Source organism: Lagopus leucura, unplaced genomic scaffold (assembly GCF_019238085.1).
Source record: "Lagopus leucura isolate 7727_CA_CO unplaced genomic scaffold, USGS_WTPT01 239-2_obj-0_obj, whole genome shotgun sequence".
NCBI lineage: Eukaryota > Metazoa > Chordata > Aves > Galliformes > Phasianidae > Lagopus > Lagopus leucura.
Genome location: NW_024969523.1, coordinates 9,086 through 28,042, shown reverse-complemented (window position 1 = coordinate 28,042; position 18,957 = coordinate 9,086). Strand labels below are relative to the sequence as shown.

The following is an 18,957-nucleotide window of genomic DNA, read 5'->3' as shown; positions in this document are numbered from 1 at the left end:
GGTTGGAACAAGTGTGGGACACGAATGGGAATGGGGACAGCAACAGGGATGGGATCCGGTGGGACGGGGGGGGGGGGGGGCGGGACGAGGAATCGAGACAAGGATGGGGCCGGGAATAAGGGCGAGAACCACGGGTGACCCAGGGTGAGGATGGGGCAGGGATGGGGAAGGGGATGAGCGAGAGGGTGGGAAAGGGAGAGGACGAGAGAGGAAGGGAACAGGGACGAGATGGGACGAGGACAGGGATGGTTCTGGGAACGGGAGGGACCGGGGTGAGGCCGGGATCCCCGCAGCCTCGGACGCGGCAGCAGAGGGAGCGGCCTCGCACCCCCGGGGGACCCCGGCGCGGCCCCGGCTGGGAGCGGCCCAGCTGCAGCAAACAGAATGGGGGGGCTGCGCAAACAGCGGCGGGGAGCGGCGGGCGGCGGCTGCTCGGGCACGGGGGAATGCTGCGGGGAGCGGCGGGGGGCTCCGGCGGGGCGGGAAGCTCAGACCCCCTCGAGTCCCTCGAACCTCGGCTCCGGATCCGGCTCCGGTCCGGCCCCGCCGCCCCCTCCCCCTCCGGTCTCCCTCCACCTCCCCCCGCCGCCCCCGGCCCCGCCCCGCCCCGCTCCCCTCCGCCGGCGCCGCCCCCCGCTCACTCTCTCGGTGGCTCCGAAACGCGCGAGGCGGCGCGGAGCGGAGCGGTCCTGGCGGAGCCCCCCGGTGCCGTCCTCGGTGCTGCCGAGGAGGGCGCGATGGGCGCGGGGCGGCTCTGAGGGCTCCGCCATGGACCCGAGGCGACTGAACGAGTCCCTGCAGGAGCTGCTCTGCCGCCCCGGGAACGGTAGCGGCTCCGCCAACGGCACCGGGACCGGCCCCACCTGGAACGGCTCCGCCTGCGACCTCCTCCGCAGGGGCTTCCGGGGGCCGCCGGCGCCCAAAGGTGAGAGCGGAGCGGGCGGGACGGGACGGGACGCGACGGGACGGGACGGGGCGCACCGCGGGGCCCCGCACAGGAGCCGCTCCCTCCCGGTGCGCCGCGTCCCCAGCATCGCCCGGTGCTCAGCGCACGGCGGTCCCGGCGTGGGCTCGGACTGCGCGGGGGCAGCGAGCGTCCCGAGCGGAGGCGGGAGGGAAGCCCGGGAACCCCAGGGATCCCCCCGCTCCAGCGCCACATCGCGCTGCCCGCGCACGCGGATGGCAGCGCCGGGTGATGCCCGCGCCGGACCGCTCCGCTCCCGGTGACGGCGGCCGCGGGCGCGTCCGAGGGAGGAGCGGGACTCGGGACAGGCAGGGTTCGGCCTCGGGGAGCAGCAGCACCGCGTTCCCGCCGCCCGCCCGCTGTCCCCGTGCTGGAGCTCGGCCCGCGTGGCACCGCGTCCTGGCACCGCGTGCGCCGCAGGGACGGCCGCAGGAGCTCCCGGGCACAGCGCAGGGCTGGCACGCGGAGCCGTTCCCGGGCGCGCTGCGCTGCCTGTGACCGTGCACCCGCAGAGCTGGACCTGACGGTGCGCGTCCTGCTGTACGCGCTGATCTTCGTGCTGAGCGTCTGCGGGAACGCCCTGGTGGTGGCCGTGCTGCTCCTCAACCGCCGCCTGCGCACCGTCACCAACTCTTTCCTGCTGTCCCTGGCGCTCAGCGACCTGATGCTGGCGCTCTGCTGCATGCCCTTCACCCTCATCCCCAATCTCATGGGCACCTTCATCTTCGGAGAGGCCGTCTGCAAGCTGATGGCCTACCTGATGGGTACGACGCGGGTCGGGGGCCGTGCGCCGCGCCGCGCCGCGCCGCCGCTCACCCTTCGCTGCCCGCAGGCGTCTCCGTCTCGGTCTCCACCTTCAGCCTGGTGGCCATCGCCATCGAGCGGTACAGCGCCATCTGCAACCCGCTGCAGTCCCGCGTGTGGCAGACGCGCTCGCACGCCTGCCGGGTGATCGCCAGCACCTGGCTCTTCTCAGCGCTGCTCATGTTGCCCTACGCTGTGTACAGCACCACGCGGCTGCTGCCCGTGCCCGGCGCCCGCCCGCCCCTCAGCCAGTGCACTCACGCCTGGCCCAGCGAGCACGTGAGGCAGGCATGGTGAGTGGGGGGCAACGCACGGCGCGGGGGGGGGCAAGGGCTGCCGAGCCACGGGCGCTGGAATTCCAGGTACGTCCTGCTGCTCCTCGTCCTCTTCTTCATTCCGGGCGTGGTGATGATCGTGGCTTACGGGCTCATCTCCCGCGAGCTGTACCGAGGGATCCGCTTTGAGCTGGACATCAAGGGGGAAGCAGCAGGTGAGGCTCTGGGGAATGAGGAGCCACGCGGCTCTGATCAGCGCCTTCATCCCAGGGCGAGCGGCGGGGCTGAGCACCGTGCCAGGTCCCTTTGCCAAGGCCCTTTCTGGTATCCGCACCGTGTTGGTGGAGGCCGCACCGCTCTGTGCCGATGCCACCCCCCAGGTGGCGCTGCCCGGTGCCACCTGGGTCCCGATGGCGCCGCATCCATGACCGCGCCTCTCCTGCCCGCAGCCCAGCGCAGCACAGACCCACTGCCCGCCTGTGACGAGGGTGACGGCTGCTACCTGCAGCTCTCCCGGCCGGGCGCTGCGCTGGAGCTGCGGGCGCTGGGAGCGGCGGGGGCGCAGCAGGAGCGGGCGCGCATCAACAGCTCGGAGGCGAAGCTGGTGGCCAAGCGGCGCGTGATCCGCATGCTGGTGGTCATCGTGGCCATGTTCTTCCTCTGCTGGCTGCCCATCTTCGCGGCCAACACGTGGCGTGCCTTCGCTCCGCGGGCGGCGCAGCGCGCGCTCTCGGGAACGCCCATCTCCTTCATCCACCTGCTGTCCTACACCTCGGCCTGCGCCAACCCGCTCATCTACTGCTTCATGAACCGCCGCTTCCGCGCCGCCTTCCTGGGCACCTGCGCCGGCTGCCGCCGCTCCTGCCCGCGCCGCGCGCCCGACGAGGACGTGGCCAACGCCAACGCGTCGCTCTCCAAGTTCAGCTACACCACCGTCAGCAGCCTCGGCCCCCCCTGAACCCGCCCGACCCCGCGCCGCCCCCCGGCGACAATTCGCTCGTGCCCCGGCGCGGCCCCGCGGTCGTCCCCCGGATCCCTGCCTCCTCTGCGCCCCGGTGCCGCCCCGCACGCGGTGCCCGTGGGCTCCGTGCCGTGGTGCCCGTGCGTGGGGAGGCGAGGAGATGCGAGACGGGCACGGGAGGCGGGGACGGGGCCGGCGGCGGCTTCGCACTGCCTTCACCCTTCCCGTGGGGGGCCGTGGGGCTGGGCCAGAGGTGGGGTGGCGAGAGGGAAATGCCGCTCCCCGGTTTCACCGCTCCGGCCGCAATAAAGCCTTGGTCCGGTGCCGCCAGCTGCGCTTCTTCTGCCCCGCGCCGGCATCGAGTCCCGCACAGCAGGGACCGGACCGGCACGGAGCGGCGCGGTTGGGTCGCTCCCGGAGCCACGAGCGGTGCCGCGGTCTCCCCCGGCGGGCACAGTCAGCTCCGCAGCGCACAGCGCTGACCGCAGATACGCGCAGCTGTGCGGGTTGGCACGGCAGTGCCCGCTCGGGGCGCACACAGCCGCGGCGCGGCAGCACAGCGCTGCGGACACACGCTCACGTCTGCGCTTAACGCAACCGCGCTCGGCACTCGAGCATGTTCTCAGCGCCCCGATGGGATCCGCATCCCGCACCGCCCCAGCAGGGCTCCAAATCCTGCATCGCCCCGATGCGATCCGCGTCCCGCAGTGCTTTTTGCAGCCTTCTCCCCTACGAACGGGGCTGCATCTCTCGCAGTGCCCAGTGGGACTCGTCCCACACCGAGCCCTATAGGACTCCATCTCCCACAATTCCCCAGCGGGTCTCCATTGCCCACCGTGACCGGCAGAACTCCATTTCCCACAGTCACAGCATCACAGAACGGCCCGGGTTGGAAGGGAGCTCAAGGATCACGAAGCTCCAACCCCCCACCAATGCAGGGCCACCAACCTCCCCATTTCACAGCAGCCCAGGCTGCCCAGGGCCCCATCCAACCTGGCCTTGAACACCTCCAGGGATGCACGGGGCATCACAGCCTCTCTGGGCAGCTGTTCCAGCACCTCACCACTCTCTCTCTAAACAACTTCCCCCTGACATCCAACCTCCATCTGCCCTCCCTCAACTCCAAACCATTTCCCTTTGTCCTGCTGTTATCTCCCCTTTCTCAGAGTCAATTCCCCTGCTGTTTGTAGGCTCCCTAACAGGGTTCCCCACTGGGATTCCATCTTCCACAGCGCCCCAGTGAGATTCCATCTCCTAACCTGATCAATGGGACTCCCCCTCCCTCAATGACTAATAGGACTCCATCCTCCCATAGGGTCCCAACACGACTCCATGCCTGATCTTGACCAAATGGGACTCCAGATGGATCCATGGAGATCTGTGATGAGTGGTGACCCCCAGGGGTCGGTGCTGGGACCGACAGCCTTTAATATCTTCATCAATGACATCACAGAATCATAGAATTGCTCAGGTTGGAAAAGACCCTAAAGATCATCAAGTCCAACCTCAACCCAACCATATTTCCCTAAGGTCAGCAGTGGGGTCGGGTGCACCCTCAGCAGTTTGCTGATGGCCCCGAGCTGCGGGGTGCAGTGACACAGCAGGGGGACGGGATGCCATCCAGGGGGACACAGACAGGCTGAGCACTGGGGCCAGCTGAACCTCGTCAGGTTCAACAAATCCAAGTGCAAGGTCTGCACCTGGGTCAAGGCAACCCCCGTTAGCGATACAAGCCGGGGGATGAAAGGATTGAGTGCAGCCCTGCTGAAAAAGACCTGGGGGTGCTGATGGATGGAAGCTGGGCGTGAGCCAGCACTGTGCCCTCACAGCCCAGAAAGCCGACTGCATCCTGGGCTGCAGCAAAACAAGAGCAACCAGCAGGTCGGGGAGGTGATCCTCCTCTGCTCTGCGCCGTGAGGCCTCACCTGGAGCCCTGCGTCCAGATGCGGAGTGCAGGAGAGACGTGGAGCTGTTGGAGAGCATCCAGAGGAGGGCCACGAAAACCATCCAGGGATGGAACAGCTCTCCTGCGAGGACAGCTGGGAGCTGGGGCTGCGCAGATGGAGAAGGGAAGGGGAGGCTGCGAGGTGAGCTGAGAGCAGCCTGTCAGCATCTGAAGGGGAGCAACAGGAGAGAAGGGGACAGGCTCCTGAGCAGGGTCTGCTGGCAGAACAAGGGGAAATGGCTTCAAGCTCCACAACAGGAGATTTAGGTTGGATGTAAGGAAAAAGTCTGTTACAGTGAGGGTGGTGAGCACTGAACAGGCTGCCCAGAGTTGGGCTGGATGCTGCATCCCTGGAGACTTTGCAGGGGAGGCTGGGTCAGGCCCTGGGCAACCTGATGGAGCTGTGCATCCCTGTGCAGTGCAGGGCAGTTGGACCACACGACCCTTAAAAGTCCCTTCCAGCTCTGAGGATTCCATGATTCTATGATCCCACTTCCCATAGCGCCCAGCGGAACTCCATCTCTCTGAATCCCCCAACAAGACTCCATCTCCAAAATGCACAATGGGACTCCATGTCCCTCAGTCCCCAAACGAGATTCTCCATCCCAAAATTACCAGCGGGACTCCCACTCCCACAATGGCCAGCAGGACCCCATCTCTCACACGGCCCCGGCACAACTCCCCCTCTGACCTCTCATAATGCCCAGTGGATCTCCACCTCCCATCATTTTGTATGGGACTCCATTTCCCACAGCCTGCCGCCAGCAGTTCCTCTCCCACAGCCTGTCTCTCCAGGAACGCCCACAGGACTCTATATCCCAGAATGCACCATGGGACTCAATATCCCAGAATGCACTACGGGACTCCATCTCCCAGAATGCACCACATGACTCAATATCCCAGAATTCACCACGGGACTCCATCTCCCAGAATGCACCACATGACTCAATATCCCACAATGCCCCTCGCCCTCCAGTCGCACCCCGGGCGCTGTTATCCCAGAATGCACCACGGGACTCCCATTATCTCCCATAATGCGCCACAGGACTCAGTACCCCAGAATGCACCACTGGACTCCATCTCCCACAATGCACCACGGGACTCAATCTCCCACAATGCACCACGGGACTCCATCTCCCAAAATGCCTCTCGCCCTCCCGTCGCACCCCGGGCGCTGTTTACTCGGAGGCCGCTCTCCACCCGCCCACGTGCTCAATGGCCCCGCCCCGCCGTTGGCCCCGCCCCCCGTGGCCCCGCCCCCCCGCTGCCGTCCCGCGGCCATGGCGGCGCGGGCTGTGCGCTCGGGTTTGGCGGCGGGGCGGCCGCTCCGGCTGGGCGCTGCTTTGGCGGTGCTGACGGCGGTGTCGCTATCGCTATCGGTGTCGGCGGAGCCGCCGCCCGGGGCCGCGCTGCTGGAGGCCGCGGGGCCGAGCTGGGGGTGGCGGAACCTGACGTGCCCCGGCTGCCGGCTGCTGTTCGGGGCGCTCGATCTCGCGCTGCAGGTCCGGGATCGGCGGGACGGGACGGAGGGAGTGGGGAAGGACGGGAGGGCGCGGGATCGGGAACGGGGACGAGAGGGCAAAGGGACGGGGCCGAGGAGGAGAACGGGAATGGGGTCAGCGCGGCTGGGACGGGGATGGGGCGGATCTCGTGACGGCACCGCGGGGACGGGACGGGTCGTGACATGTGTGGGGTCACGGGACGGGGCGGGCGGGGACGTGGAGGGGGATGGAGCGGGTGGTGAAGGGGGAAGGGAAGTGATAAAGGGAAACGGGGAGAGAAGGACATGAAAAACGGAAGGGGGTGGGGAGGGGAAGGGGATGGGAAAAGAAGGGAATGGGGAAGGGAACAGCAGAGGAAGGGAAGAAGAAGGGGATGGCAGGAGGAGGGGAAACAGAAGGGAATGGGGAGGGAAGGGATGGGAAGGGAACAGGAGGGGGAGGAAAAGGAGAAGGGAAGAGGGGGGAAGGGGAAGAAGAAGGGGATGGGAAGGGGAGGGGAAGGGAAGGGAACAGGAGGGAGAGGGGAAGGAAGGGGAAGGGAATGACAAGGGAAGGGAAGGGAACAGGAGGAGGGGGAGGGAAGAGGGAAGAGGGAAGGGAAGAGAAGGGGCAGCCGCTGCCGGTCCCACAGCCCCGCACTCCACTCCCCACAGCTGGAGCCCAACGTGGTGCGTGTGGGGCGCGTGGCCGCAGGGCTGTGCCGGGAGCTGCGCCTGGCGCGGGCCGAGATCTGCCAGCAGGCGGTGCAGCTTTTCCAGCGCGACGTGGTGGCCGCCTGGGCTCGCTCCGTGCTGCGGCCGACCGAGGCGTGCGGGCTGCTGCTGGGCCCGCGCTGCGGCCGCTGGGACATCCTGGGCTCCTGGAACGTCTCCCTGCCCGCCGCCCCCAAACCCCCGGTGCGGCCCCCGCGGCCCCCACCGCCCGGCGCGCCCACCGCCCGCGTTCTCTTCCTCACCGACATGCATTGGGACCGGCGCTACGAGGCGGGCAGTGAGCCGTCCTGCCCCGACCCGCTGTGCTGCCGCGGCTCCGCGCTGCCCGGTTCGGGCGGTGCCGGTTTTTGGGGCGAATACGGGAAATGCGACCTTCCGCTGCGCACCATCGCCTCTCTGCTGGCCGGGCTGCGCCAGGCGGGGCCGTTCGCTGCCGCATATTGGACGGGTGACATCCCGGCTCACGACGTGTGGCAGCAGCGCCGCGAGGATCAGCTGCTGGCGTTGCGCACCGTCAGCGCGCTGCTGCGCCGCCAGCTGGGAGCGCTGCGCGTCTTCCCGGCTGTGGGCAACCACGAGGCCACCCCCGTCAACGCCTTCCCTCCGCCCTACGTGAGCGGCAACCAGTCGGCTGCGTGGCTCTACGATGCCATGGCCGAGGCCTGGCAGGACTGGCTGCCCCCCGCGGCGCTGAAGACCCTCCGGTGGGTGCCGGCTGGGCGCTGGGGGGCTCGGTGCGGCCCCACGGTCGGTGCTGACCGCACTGCTGACCGTGTGATGGGGTGAGGGGTGATGGTCTCAAACTGCAGCAGGGGAGGTTCAGGTTGGAAATTAGGGAGAAGTTCTTCTTCAAAGAGCCACGGAATCATAGAGTCACAAGGTTGGGAAGGACCTACGAGCTAATCTGGTCCAAGTGGAACAGGCTGTGCAGGGAGGTGCTGGGCTCACCGGCCCTGGAGGCATTCCAGCGCTGCAGGGAGGTGGCACTGAGGAACGCGGTGTGGTGGGCTGGGGTTGGACCTGGAGATGTTGGAGGGCTTTTCCAGCCTTCACTGTTCTATGATTCTCTGACCCTTCATTCCCTCCAGAGCTGCTGGGTTCTACACGGCACAGGTGTGGCCGGGGCTGCGCCTCGTTTCCCTCAATATGAACTTCTGCTCCCAGGCCAACTTCTGGCTGCTCATCAACTCCACCGACCCTGCGGGGCAGCTGCAGTGGCTCGTGGGGGTGCTGGAGGCTGCCGAGCGTGACGGAGAGAAGGTGGGGGTCTGCGGGATGGGGGGTTCCCAAAGGCCCGTGCCCACTGTCAGCACCATCCCAACTGCCCTCGCAGGTGCACATCATTGGCCACATCCCCCCGGCGCACTGCCTGCGGAGCTGGAGCTGGAACTACTACCGCATCGTCAACAGGTCAGCTCTGAGGGCACCAGGCTGCCTGCCAGCCTCTCCGGGGTGGGGATGGCAGCAGGGACAGCGTGGCACAGCCACGCTCATTGCACCGCCCCGCACGCAGGTTTGAGGGCACCATTGCTGCCCAGTTCTTTGGGCACACGCACGTGGATGAGTTTGAGATGTTCTACGATGAGGAGACGCTGAGCCGCCCCGTGTCTGTGGCTTTCGTGGCTCCCAGTGTCACCACCTACATCAACCTCAACCCCGGTGAGCCCTCAGTGCAACGCTGCTGCCTCCCCTCCTGGTGGTGGCCCCACAGCCCCAAACACTGCCATGGAGCCGTAGGGCCGTTGGGTTGGAAGGGTTCCTCACAGCACCACAGAATCGGTGGGTTGGATGGGACCTTATAGATCAGAGAGTGCTTCGAGTTGCTAAAATCCTTAAAGATCATAGAAGTCCAGAATGGTTGAGACGGAAGGGGTCCCAGAGCCCCCAGCCTCCCCAGCTCAGGCTGCCCAGGGCCCATCCGTGGCCTCAGGCACCTCCAGAGATGGGGTGCCCACACTCTGGGCTGCAGTGCCGGGACCTCACCGCCTCTGGGGAAGGAATTTCCTCCTCGCATCTGACCTGGATCTCATCTCTTTTAGTTTGAAGCCTTTCCCCTCTCTCATTATCTGCCCGTTTAAAGTTGCTCTCCTGTTTATAAGCTCCCTTTAAATCCTGAGGGCCGCGGCGAGGTCTCCGCAGAGCCTTCCTCTCACGGTGCTGCGCACCCCCAGCTCTCGGCTCTTCTCCGTTGGAGGTGCCCCAACCTCTGATCTGTGTCCCCAGGGTACCGCGTGTACGAGGTGGACGGTTCCTACACCGGCAGCTCACACGCCGTGCTGGACCACGAGACCTTCATCCTCAACCTGACCGAGGCCAACGCGCCGGGCGCTGAGCCACGCTGGCAGCGCCTGTATGGCGCCCGCGAGGCATACGGCATGGCCAGCGCCTTCCCCGGCGACTGGGATCTGCTCATCCGCCGCTTCCAGGACGACGAGCGCCTCTTCCAGCGCTTCTGGTACCACTTCCACAAGGGCCACCCTCCCCGCGAGCCGTGCCTGGAGGCCTGCAAGGCGGCCCTGCTCTGCGCCTTGCGCACCGGCCGCTCCGCCGACCCCAACCTGTGCCGCCCACTGCGCCCGACGCGGCCCTTCCGACAGATCCAGGAGTTCTGGAGGCAGCGGCGGCTCTGCTGAGAGCTCTGTGGGACCCGTGGAGACGGGGGTGGGCGCCTCGTGAACCTCGGTGTAGGAGGGGCCCCCTGGGCTGAGTAATAAAGGCTGCCGGTGGAGACGCGGCTGCTGGCCCACGGTGCCGCGGGGAGAGGGGCAGGCCGGGCTGGTGGAATGGGTTTATTAATTATTTAGTACAACACAGATCTCTGTTACAGCAGGAGGGGCGGCTCGGAGCCGGGTGGCCCCCGAGGGTCCCCACGCTGCAGGTTAGACCGCATGCATCAGGCGGGCAGCACCCCGCCCCGGCCCCATGCGCAGGGCGGGACTCCGGCCCGACTCCCTGCCCCACGGCCGCCCCCCCGGCACCGGGACCCGCGCATGGGATGCAGCCGCGCCGCCCGCCCGGAGACACTCACACACACACACACGCGCGCCCCGGCGGGCACGCGGCTCCGGCACGGCCGCCCCGTCCCGGTGCCGTCCTGCCGGCAGCGGTGGGGTCTGGTGGCTGCGCTCCCATCGCCTCCGTCCCATCACGGCGTCTGCGCCCCCAGGCGCTTGGGCTTCAGGCTGCCCAGCAGGCTCTGCACGCCCTTGCGCACGGTGGAGCCCACGCGGCGTGCCACCGAGTCGGCGGGCGGCGCGGGCAGGCAGGAGCTGGAAGCCTGGGGCCGCGCGTCCAAGCACTTCTGGTAGCGCAGCTGGGGGCAGCGGGTGAGCAGGAGCGGGGCGGGTGGGGGCGCGGGGCAGGTGGGGGCAACTCACCATGCAAGCGGCCTGCAGGGCCTCGCTCAGCCCCGCCGCGTTGGGCTCACACCACACCATGTGGCAGCGGAACGCGCCGGGCGCGCTGGCCATGATGAAAGCGAAGGAGCGCACGTCTCTGCCCACACCCATGAACGAGAGGAACCGCACGCGGCATTCGCACAGCACCGCCTCTGTCTGCAGGCACAGCAGCGGGATTGGGGACGGCACGGGGACGGGGACGGCAGCGGGGACGGGGACGCGGCCGCCGCACCTGCTCGTGGGTGATGGTGAGGGTGGCGGGCGCCACGTTGACCACAATGGGCGTCCAGTGCTCTTTGCTGCTGGTGGCCAACGCCGCCTCCAGCGCCGCGTTGATGACGTCCATGCCTGGGGACGGGCACAAGGGGGGCTCGGGGGTGCAGGAGGACCCGGCTCCCCACCCCGCGTGCACCTTCGGGACACCCCAACCCTGCCTCCGCCTCGCCCCACGGCTCACCCACGGGTTTGGCGACGGGGACGCAGCCCAGGTAGCAGACGGGGAACTTCTGCACCACCTCACTTTTGGGCGCCGGGAACTCCACTGCGGGCACGGCACAAAGTCACCGCGTGCATGATCCGACCCCCACCCCTCCTCCCGTTCCCAGCGGCCCCCATCCAGCCCGCCCCACGGCTCTGCCCCGCGTACCCGCCCGCCCTGAGCCCCCCAGGCCCCCGCCGCACCGCACCCTGGAAGGGGATCTCCACCATCCTGGAGGCGTCCACGGAGAGGCCGTTAGCCAGCGCCCGGGCACTTCGCCGTTCCACCATGATCTGGGGGGAGCAGGGGGCCGTGGCCCCGTGAGCCCATCACACTGCAGCCCCAACCTCCATCCCCACAGTAGGGGCAGCAGGTTGGGGCTCACCTGGGAGCAGACCTCGTGCAGGCTGGTGGCGATGTCCTTGGCAGGGGCCTCGCAGCGGAAGACGTGGCACTTGAGCATCTGCGTCAGCTGGTCCCGCGCCACGTAGGCAAAGTCCCTGCAGGGAAGGGCTGCCTACACTCGGGCCCCCCCCCCCCCACCAGACCCCAGGGCCCCACACCCCCGCCCACCGCCGAGCCCCCAGCGCGGCACGATGCGGGCAGGGGCTGCGGTTGTGGTGCTGCCCTACCTCTCCCTGGGTGCCCAGCCAGAGCAGCAGGAGAGAGCCAGAGAACAGAGTCAGCGAGGCCAGGCGCGCCGCCACCCCAAAGCACGAAGCCCGGCACCCAGCCCACGAGGCTCCCACCCACCCCAGGACTCTGCACCCTCAATGCACAGGACCCCCCAGCAAGCACATGGATCTCCCACATCCCACACGCATGGGACCCCCAACTCCCTGCACCCCACGTGCAAACAGATGCACCAGCTCCCAGCACTCCGCACGCACAGGACTCCCCCCCAGCCCCCCAGGTGCACAGACCCACCCCAGGTCCCATGCAATGCCCAGCCCCTGCACTCAGGCACCCCTATGTGCCCCTCAGCAGAGCTCACGCAGGCTGCGGGGGCCCCTTCCACATGCCCAGAAGATCCCACACAGCCCCAGACGCGCCGTCCCCACCACGAGTCCCCCCGCCCCCACCTGCCGCTGTCGCGCCCCACACCCCAGACACGGATGCTGGCCACGGGCTGTGCGTGCAGCAGGCTCTGGTCCTGCGGGTCCACCAGCTTCAACGTCTGGCTCTGCAGGAGCAGCAGCATGGCCCGGCCCTGGGAGGGCAACATCAGGCTAAGGAGAGGTGTGGGCCGTGGGCGGCGTGGGCCGGGGATATGGGATGTGTGGGGGGTGCTCACCCCTCCCCAGGCGCCGGGCGCGTCGTGCTGGTGCAGGGACAGCTGGCGGATGCAGTTGTTGACAGCAACGCTGCTCCTGCCGGGCGCCAACTCCTCCTCGCTCATCTCCACCCAGCCCAGCGAGCGCACGGCGAAGCTCTGCGGGGCACAGCAGGGTGGGCACGGCCCGGCCCCCACAGCCCCACACAGCACTGGCAGTGCTGAGCCCCTGATGCTGGGGCAGGGGGAGCTGGGCAGGAGCCCCCCGCCAGGTGAGGGCAGCGCTCGGCCCCCACCACCACCACCTACCTTAGAGCCAGGCTCGTCCTCTTCGGCCGGAGTCATGCTGCAAGAGTGAGGGGAGCCGTCACCACGTGCCACCGGCTGCTCCTGGCATCACCCCAAGCACCAGGCTGCCCCAGCTTGGCCCCTGCAGCCCCCACCTGCCGCCCAGCGAGGCCGGGTCCGGTGCCAGCGGCTCCACATCCCGTGTTCCAGGCTCACCGTCTGCCTCCTCCTCAGCTACAGGGTCCTGGGGGAGCAGAGGGGATATCAGGGCTGGGCACAGTGACCTCCCCCCCTCCCCCAGGCAGCCACTCACCTTCCAGAAGTCGCTATCATCAAAGCGCTCAGCTGGGGCAAAGCCAGTCCAGGCAAGCTGCAGGCAGAGCGGGCAGCTCAGTTCCACGCTGTGCCATGGGGCAGCCCCCCACTCAACCCCCTCTCGCCCCCCACTGGCCCCCCACTCACCGACTGCTCCTCGCAGGGGGTGCTGCCCCCTGAGCCACGCGCCAGCCCTGCTGGTGGCTCCCACTGCGTGGTGCCAGTGGGGATGTGCCAATAATAGGTGCCCGAGGTGTCCTGCACCCGCATCCATCCCGCAGGCAGGTCTGAGTCTGTCTCAAAGGAGTTGCGGGTCCAGAAGGAATCTGGGGGGAAGGGGGGAGGCTATGAGTCCCCGCCAAGCCAGGCAGGGCACAGGGCCCTGCTGCATGAGGAAAGGAAAGGGCACAGCCAGACCACAGCCCCTCATCGTGAGGGGTCCTGGGGGCTGTGGGGTGGCCCCATCCCACTCCACCCCACCCCATCCCCATCCCGGTCCATCCTGGTCCCATCCATCCCCATCCTGGTCCAACTCCATCCCTCACCTGCCCACCCCAGCCCTGCTGTTTCCAGGCAACCGCTGACGGCATCGCCAGGGGACGCACCAAGAGGAGATGGGATGTGCAAATGGGGGGGGCTGGGATGGGGCTATGGGGACAGAGAAATGGGGACGGGGCTGCAGAGGTGGGTCACAGCAGGGAAGGGCGCCGGGGGACAGCGAGGGCACAGCAGGAATGATGTGAGTGGGGACAGCATGGGGACACAGCACAGATGAGGCTCTGGGTGCACAGCACGGCCAGAGCAATGCAGAACAGGGGATACAAACCAGGCAGGGCCTAGGGGGCAATGCTGTGCTGGGGGGAGCACAGGTCACAGTGGGGCTGGGGCAGGGAGATGAGGCCATGCAGGCCAGGGTCTGGGATGGGCACAGCAGGGCAGGGTGGTACACAGGAGCCAGGGCTGGCGGGGCAAAGCATCAGGCCTGAGGAGGGGGGGGGGGGTCAGAGGACTGAGCATCAGGGCTGGGGTCACAGGGCAGAGCATTGAGCCCAGAGCTGTGGAACTGCGTACGGGTTTGGGGGGCAGAGCATCAGGAGCAGCTCCTGCAGGCTGCAGGGCAGAGCATCACACAGTCATGGAATCACAGAATGACAGCATGGCCTGGGCTGCAAAGGAGCACAGCACTCATCCAGCTCCAACCCCTGCTGTGTGCAGGTCGCCAACCAGCAGCCCAGGCTGCCCAGAGCCACATCCAGCCTGGCCTTGAATGCCTGCAGGGATGGGGCATCCACAGCCTCCTTGGGCAACCTGTGCCAGTGCCTCACCACCCTCTGCCTCCAAAACTTCCTCCTCACATCCAACCCAAACCTCCCCTGTCTCACTTTAAAGCCATTGCCCCACAGCATCGGGACGTGGGGCAGCGGATGGGGTTATGGGGCAGCACGTGGGGCCGGAGGCTGCAAGATGCAGCAGGGGGAGCTGGAGGGGAGCGCGGGGCCCACCTGCATCGTCGGGAGAGCTGCCGGCCGGGCTGCCCTGGCTGAGCGTGGCCCAGCTGGAGTCTTCATCGCTGGCCGTGCCGCTGCGGGGCCCGAAGAGGCGGCTGGCGCTACGGCCCGGCTCCCGCAGCGCTCGTTCCCCGCTGGGCTCCGACTCCCCCGTGGTCGGATCGCTCTGCACCGGCGTGGAATCGCCGTCCTCATCCTCGTCCTCTTCTTCCTCGTCCTCCTCCTCCTCGTCCTCGATCAGCGGCGCTCCCCCCGCGGCGGCGTTGCGGGCGTTGCGGGCGCTCAGCTCCGATTGCTCGGGGGGCGGCCGCACTTCGTTGCGGTTCTGATCGCGTTCGGCCGCTCGGCGCTGCAGGTTCTGCCCGTCCTTCAGCCATTTGGTGCTCGGGGGCTCCTCGGGGGGGGGGGCAGCGCCTCGGGGGGGCCGCGCAACGCCAGGCTCAGCCCCGCCGGCCCCACGCAGCTGTTATCGTTGGCCACATCGCTGCGTTTGCTCAGCGACCCCGACATGGTGGGGCCTGGGGGGGGGGGGGGGGGGGGGGGGGGCGGGGGGGGGGGGGGGGGGCTGGGATCAGCGGGGGGCGCCCCCGGCCCGCACCGCCCCCCCCAAAACCCCGCACCGCCCGGCTCTCACCTCCGCGCTGCGGCTCCTACAGCCCCCGCGGCGCCGGCAGCTCCGCACCCATCGGGCCTACGGGGGGCAGCGGGGCAGAGGGTGACCCCCCCCGCACTGCCCCCCTTCGCATCCCCGCTCCCCGCATCGCCTCCCCGCACTGCGTCACCCCCCCACCCCCCGCACGGCCCCGCGGGGCGGCCCCGGGGAACGGGGGGGGAGGGGGGGAGCGGCCCCGGTCCGGCCCCTCCGGTACCTGCGGCGGCTCCGCTGCCGGGGGGGTGCGGGGGGGATCGGCTTCCGCTTCCGAGTGCGGGGCGGAGCGGTGCGGAGTGTCACCGAGTGAGATGCTGCGGGGCGGCACGGCGCGGAACGGCGCGGAATGGCACGGAATGGAACGGCACAGAATGGCACGGAATGCCACAGAATGGTGCGGAATGGCACGGGATGGAACGGCACAGAATGGCACAGAATGGTGCGGAATGGCACGGCACGGCATGACGTGGTATGGCACGGCACAGCACGGGATAGTGCAGAACGGCACGGCACGGCATGGCATATAGACAGCACGGCATGGCACGGAATGGCACAGAATGGCAGGAATGGCACGGCATGGCACAGAACGGCACGGCATGGAGCGCTGCGGCACGGAGGGAGCCGGGATGGCACCACAGCGGCAGCTCGGCCCGGTTCGGCCCGGCACCGAACAGCGGAGGGCGGCACTGAGCAGCGCCGCTCGGCACGGCACGGCACGGCAATGCTGCGCACAGCCGCTGCTGGGACGGAAATCGTTTCCCATAGCCAGTCTGAACGCACACGGCCCAGCACAGCCCAGCACAGCCCAGTACAGCCCAATAGAGCCCAGTACAGCCCAGCACAGCCCAGCACAGCCCAGCACAGCCCAGTACAGCCCAATAGAGCCCAGCACAGCCCAGCACAGCCCAGTACAGCCCAGCACAGCCCAGTACAGCCCAATAAAGCCTAGCACAGCCCAGCACAGCCCAATAGAGCCCAATAGAGCCCAGTACAGCCCAATAGGATCCAATACAGCACAGCACAGCCCAGCTGCGCTGACCCCCGTCCTGCCCCCCACACTGAGGCACACACAGAGGCAGGGGCTCCATAGCCTTTATTGCACCCTGTGGGGTGGGGGCTGCGCTCACTGTGCGCAGTGGAACAGATGGGCAGCGATGCTGCGGGGGGCTGCGGGCAGGCGGGCAGCCAGCAGCTCAGCCACGTCCCTGTAGAGATGGTAGCTGCCCCCACGCAGCAGGTAGATGCCATCGGCTGTGCACATGGCCCCGTCCACGCCATCGTGGGGCAGAGGCTGCGGCTCATCCGCACGCCGTGGGCTCTGCGTCAAGTCCACACGCCACACACGGTCCCCTGTGGACACAGCGCTGTCACCCGGAGCCGCGGGGACCCCAATGCCACCCCCCACCCAGCCCCACACATCCACTGCCCACCTGTGATGATGTAGAGCTCTGCGGATCCGGGGCAGGTAAAGGCAGCATCTGCCTCGGGGACCCCCAGCTCGTCCTGCAGAGCCCGTGGGTAGCCCTCGACCTGCTGGTGGCCACCTCTACCCGAGAGGTAGATGGAGACCTGCGAGCCCTGTGGAGAGTGGGTGGGCATCAGTGGGCATAGGGTGGAGTGGGACTGGGTGGGATGGGCACGGGGACAGGGACTGGTGTGGATGGGTGCAGGCATTTGTGGGAGTGGGTGGGCACAGGGATGTGGGGCAGGCAGCAGGTGGGCATGGGATGGGGATGGGGATGGGGATGGGGATGGGGATGGGGATGAGATGGGATGGGATGGGATGGGATGGGGATGGGGGTGGGATGGGGATTGGAGTGGGGGTGGGAGTGGGTGTGGGGATGGGATGGGGTGGGGGATGTTGACACGGCCTGTGTGGTCTCCACTGTATGGAAAGGTCCTCAGGGTGCCTTGGATACCCTGGGGCTGGGTCTCAGAGCTCTGCAGGAGGGGGTCCCCAGGGTGTGGGTATGGGATGGGGATGGGTGGGGACAGGATATCAAGAACAGTCAGGTCTGTGGGGCTGCCCATGGATGGGGCCAGTGCCAGCGTGGGTTGGAGGCACCAGGGAAGCAGACAGGCCAGGAGAAGCACAGCCACACAGGGACACCACTGTGCTGCCACCCGCTGCCTTTCTCCTGGCAGTGGCACCTCGAAAGCCTGGTGCCAGGCGATGTCCCCAGGCGGCACCGTCCCCAAGGGGGGCCCACCTGAATCAGATACATGCGCTTATCCCAGGAGAAGGCGGCGTCCACGTCACCCTGCAGGCCCGGCCAGCTGTGTGCCTGCGGCCACGCGTGCCACCCATCCTTCCAGGAGTCCAGCCGGAATGACAGCCCATCTGCAGGACACATCAGCACCACGGCCCACAGCCCACGGCCCCTCAAAGACCCCCGTGCCCCTCACCACGGAAGGCGTAGATGCGGCCACTGTCATCAGAGGTGATGGCCTGGAAGGGCTGCCCACTGCAGCGGTCACCAGCATCACCCCATGAGGTGTTCCTGTGTCTGTGACCTGCAGGGTGGAGGCAGTGCTGACATGGGGTCAGGGAATGGGATGGGATGGGATGGGATGGGATGGGATGGGATGGGATGGGATGGAGGTGAGAATGGCGGTGGGATGGGGATTGTAGTGGGGGTGGGGGTGGGGATGGGATGGGAATGGGGGATGTTGACATGGCCAGCGGGGTCCCCACTATATGGAGAGGGCCTCAGGGTGCTTTGGACACCCTGGGGCTGGGTCCCAGAGCTCTGCAGGAGGGGGTCCCCAAGGTGTGGGTCACAAGAGTGGGTAATGTGGATGCAGATCTCTGGGCTGACATCCCAAGGGTCAATCTGCAGGATGGTCCCCAGGGTGGGTGTCCAGAGCAGGGCCCCAGGTTGTGTTCCCAGCACATGACTCCCCAGGGTGGGTGTCCAGAGCGCGTTCCCAAAGTGCATCTCTGGTACGCCATTCCCCCATACATCTCCAGCACGTGGTTGTCACAAGGCTGCAGATCCCTTGGGACACCCCCAGGGGAGCCTCACCTCTGCCGGGGCAGGGGATGAAGTAGTCCCGGAGATCACGGGGGTACCCAGGGAGCACCTCCCCAGTGTGGGGTTTGACCTGGTGGAACTGGGTGCCCTGCAGGCAGTAGTAGCGCTCCAACCAGCGCAGCGCCGCGTCGCACCGCCCCAGCTTTGACCAGGGGCGTTCCTTCGTCACCCGCAGCTCCAAGTCGAAGGAGAACACCTGATCCCCTGTGTGCGGGGGCAGAACGGCTCGTATGGCACAGCACAGCTCGTATGGGGCAGCACAGCTCATATGTGGCAGCACAGCTCATATGGGGCAGCACAGCTCATATGGGGCAGCACGGCTCGTATGGCACAGCACAATTCATATGGGGCAGCACAGCTCATATGTGGCAGCACAGCTCATATGGGACAGCACGGCTCATACAGGGCAGCACAGCTCATATGGGGCAGCGCAGCTCATATGGGGCGGCACAGCTCATATGTGGCAGCACAGCTCATATGGGGCAGCACAGCTCGTATGGGGCAGCACAGCTCATATGTGGCAGCACAGCTCATATGGGACAGCACAGCTCATATGGGGCAGCACAGCTCATATGGGGCAGTATAGCTCATATGGGGCAGCACAGCTCATATGGGACAGCACAGCTCATACAGGGCAGCACAGCTCATATGGGGCAGCACAGCTCATATGGGGCAGTATAGCTCATATGGGGCAGCACAGCTCATGGGTCAGCACAGCTCATATGGGGTGGCACAGCTCATATGGGGCAGCACAGCTCATATGGGGCAGCACAGCTCACATGGGGCAGCACGGCTCATGGGTCAGCACAGCTCATATGGGGCAGCACAGCTCATATGGGGCAGCACAGC

The 18,957-nt window shown here is 67.4% G+C and overlaps 4 protein-coding genes across 4 annotated transcripts in view; 2 read left to right on the top strand and 2 right to left on the bottom strand.

The window, feature by feature from the left end:
* Positions 1-768: 768 nt before the first annotated feature.
* Positions 769-3,001, top strand: CCKBR (cholecystokinin B receptor). Its single transcript, XM_042895102.1, has 5 exons — positions 769-925; positions 1,477-1,728; positions 1,797-2,061; positions 2,131-2,258; positions 2,493-3,001. The coding sequence occupies exons 1-5, from the start codon at positions 769-771 to the stop codon at positions 2,999-3,001; spliced, it is 1,311 nt and encodes a 436-aa protein (XP_042751036.1).
* A 3,228-nt stretch (positions 3,002-6,229) lies between these two features.
* Positions 6,230-9,892, top strand: SMPD1 (sphingomyelin phosphodiesterase 1). The gene is made up of 6 exons (XM_042895101.1): positions 6,230-6,451; positions 7,105-7,868; positions 8,253-8,424; positions 8,498-8,574; positions 8,678-8,823; positions 9,388-9,892. Exons 1-6 carry the CDS (start codon positions 6,230-6,232, stop codon positions 9,795-9,797), a joined length of 1,791 nt encoding a protein of 596 aa, XP_042751035.1. The 3' UTR covers positions 9,798-9,892.
* A 349-nt stretch (positions 9,893-10,241) lies between these two features.
* APBB1 (amyloid beta precursor protein binding family B member 1) lies at positions 10,242-15,307 on the bottom strand. The gene is given in 15 exon segments (XM_042895100.1): positions 10,242-10,477; positions 10,542-10,718; positions 10,795-10,910; positions 11,020-11,103; positions 11,249-11,333; positions 11,426-11,540; positions 12,123-12,250; positions 12,335-12,472; positions 12,623-12,659; positions 12,757-12,845; positions 12,915-12,971; positions 13,064-13,242; positions 14,419-14,830; positions 14,833-14,942; positions 15,294-15,307. Coding segments are annotated over 14 exon segments (1,887 nt in total). The 5' UTR covers positions 14,935-14,942; positions 15,294-15,307; the 3' UTR covers positions 10,242-10,309.
* An 842-nt stretch (positions 15,308-16,149) lies between these two features.
* Positions 16,150-18,957, bottom strand: part of HPX (hemopexin) — a 4,467-nt gene continuing 1,659 nt past the window's right edge. The window contains exons 6-10 of the mRNA XM_042895110.1: positions 18,100-18,312; positions 17,480-17,587; positions 17,284-17,414; positions 16,504-16,651; positions 16,150-16,423 (exon numbers count right to left, since the gene is read on the bottom strand). Of these exons, the coding sequence (XP_042751044.1) occupies positions 16,197-16,423; positions 16,504-16,651; positions 17,284-17,414; positions 17,480-17,587; positions 18,100-18,312 (827 nt within the window). The 3' untranslated portion in view covers positions 16,150-16,196. The remainder of the gene's footprint in view (positions 16,424-16,503; positions 16,652-17,283; positions 17,415-17,479; positions 17,588-18,099; positions 18,313-18,957) is intronic.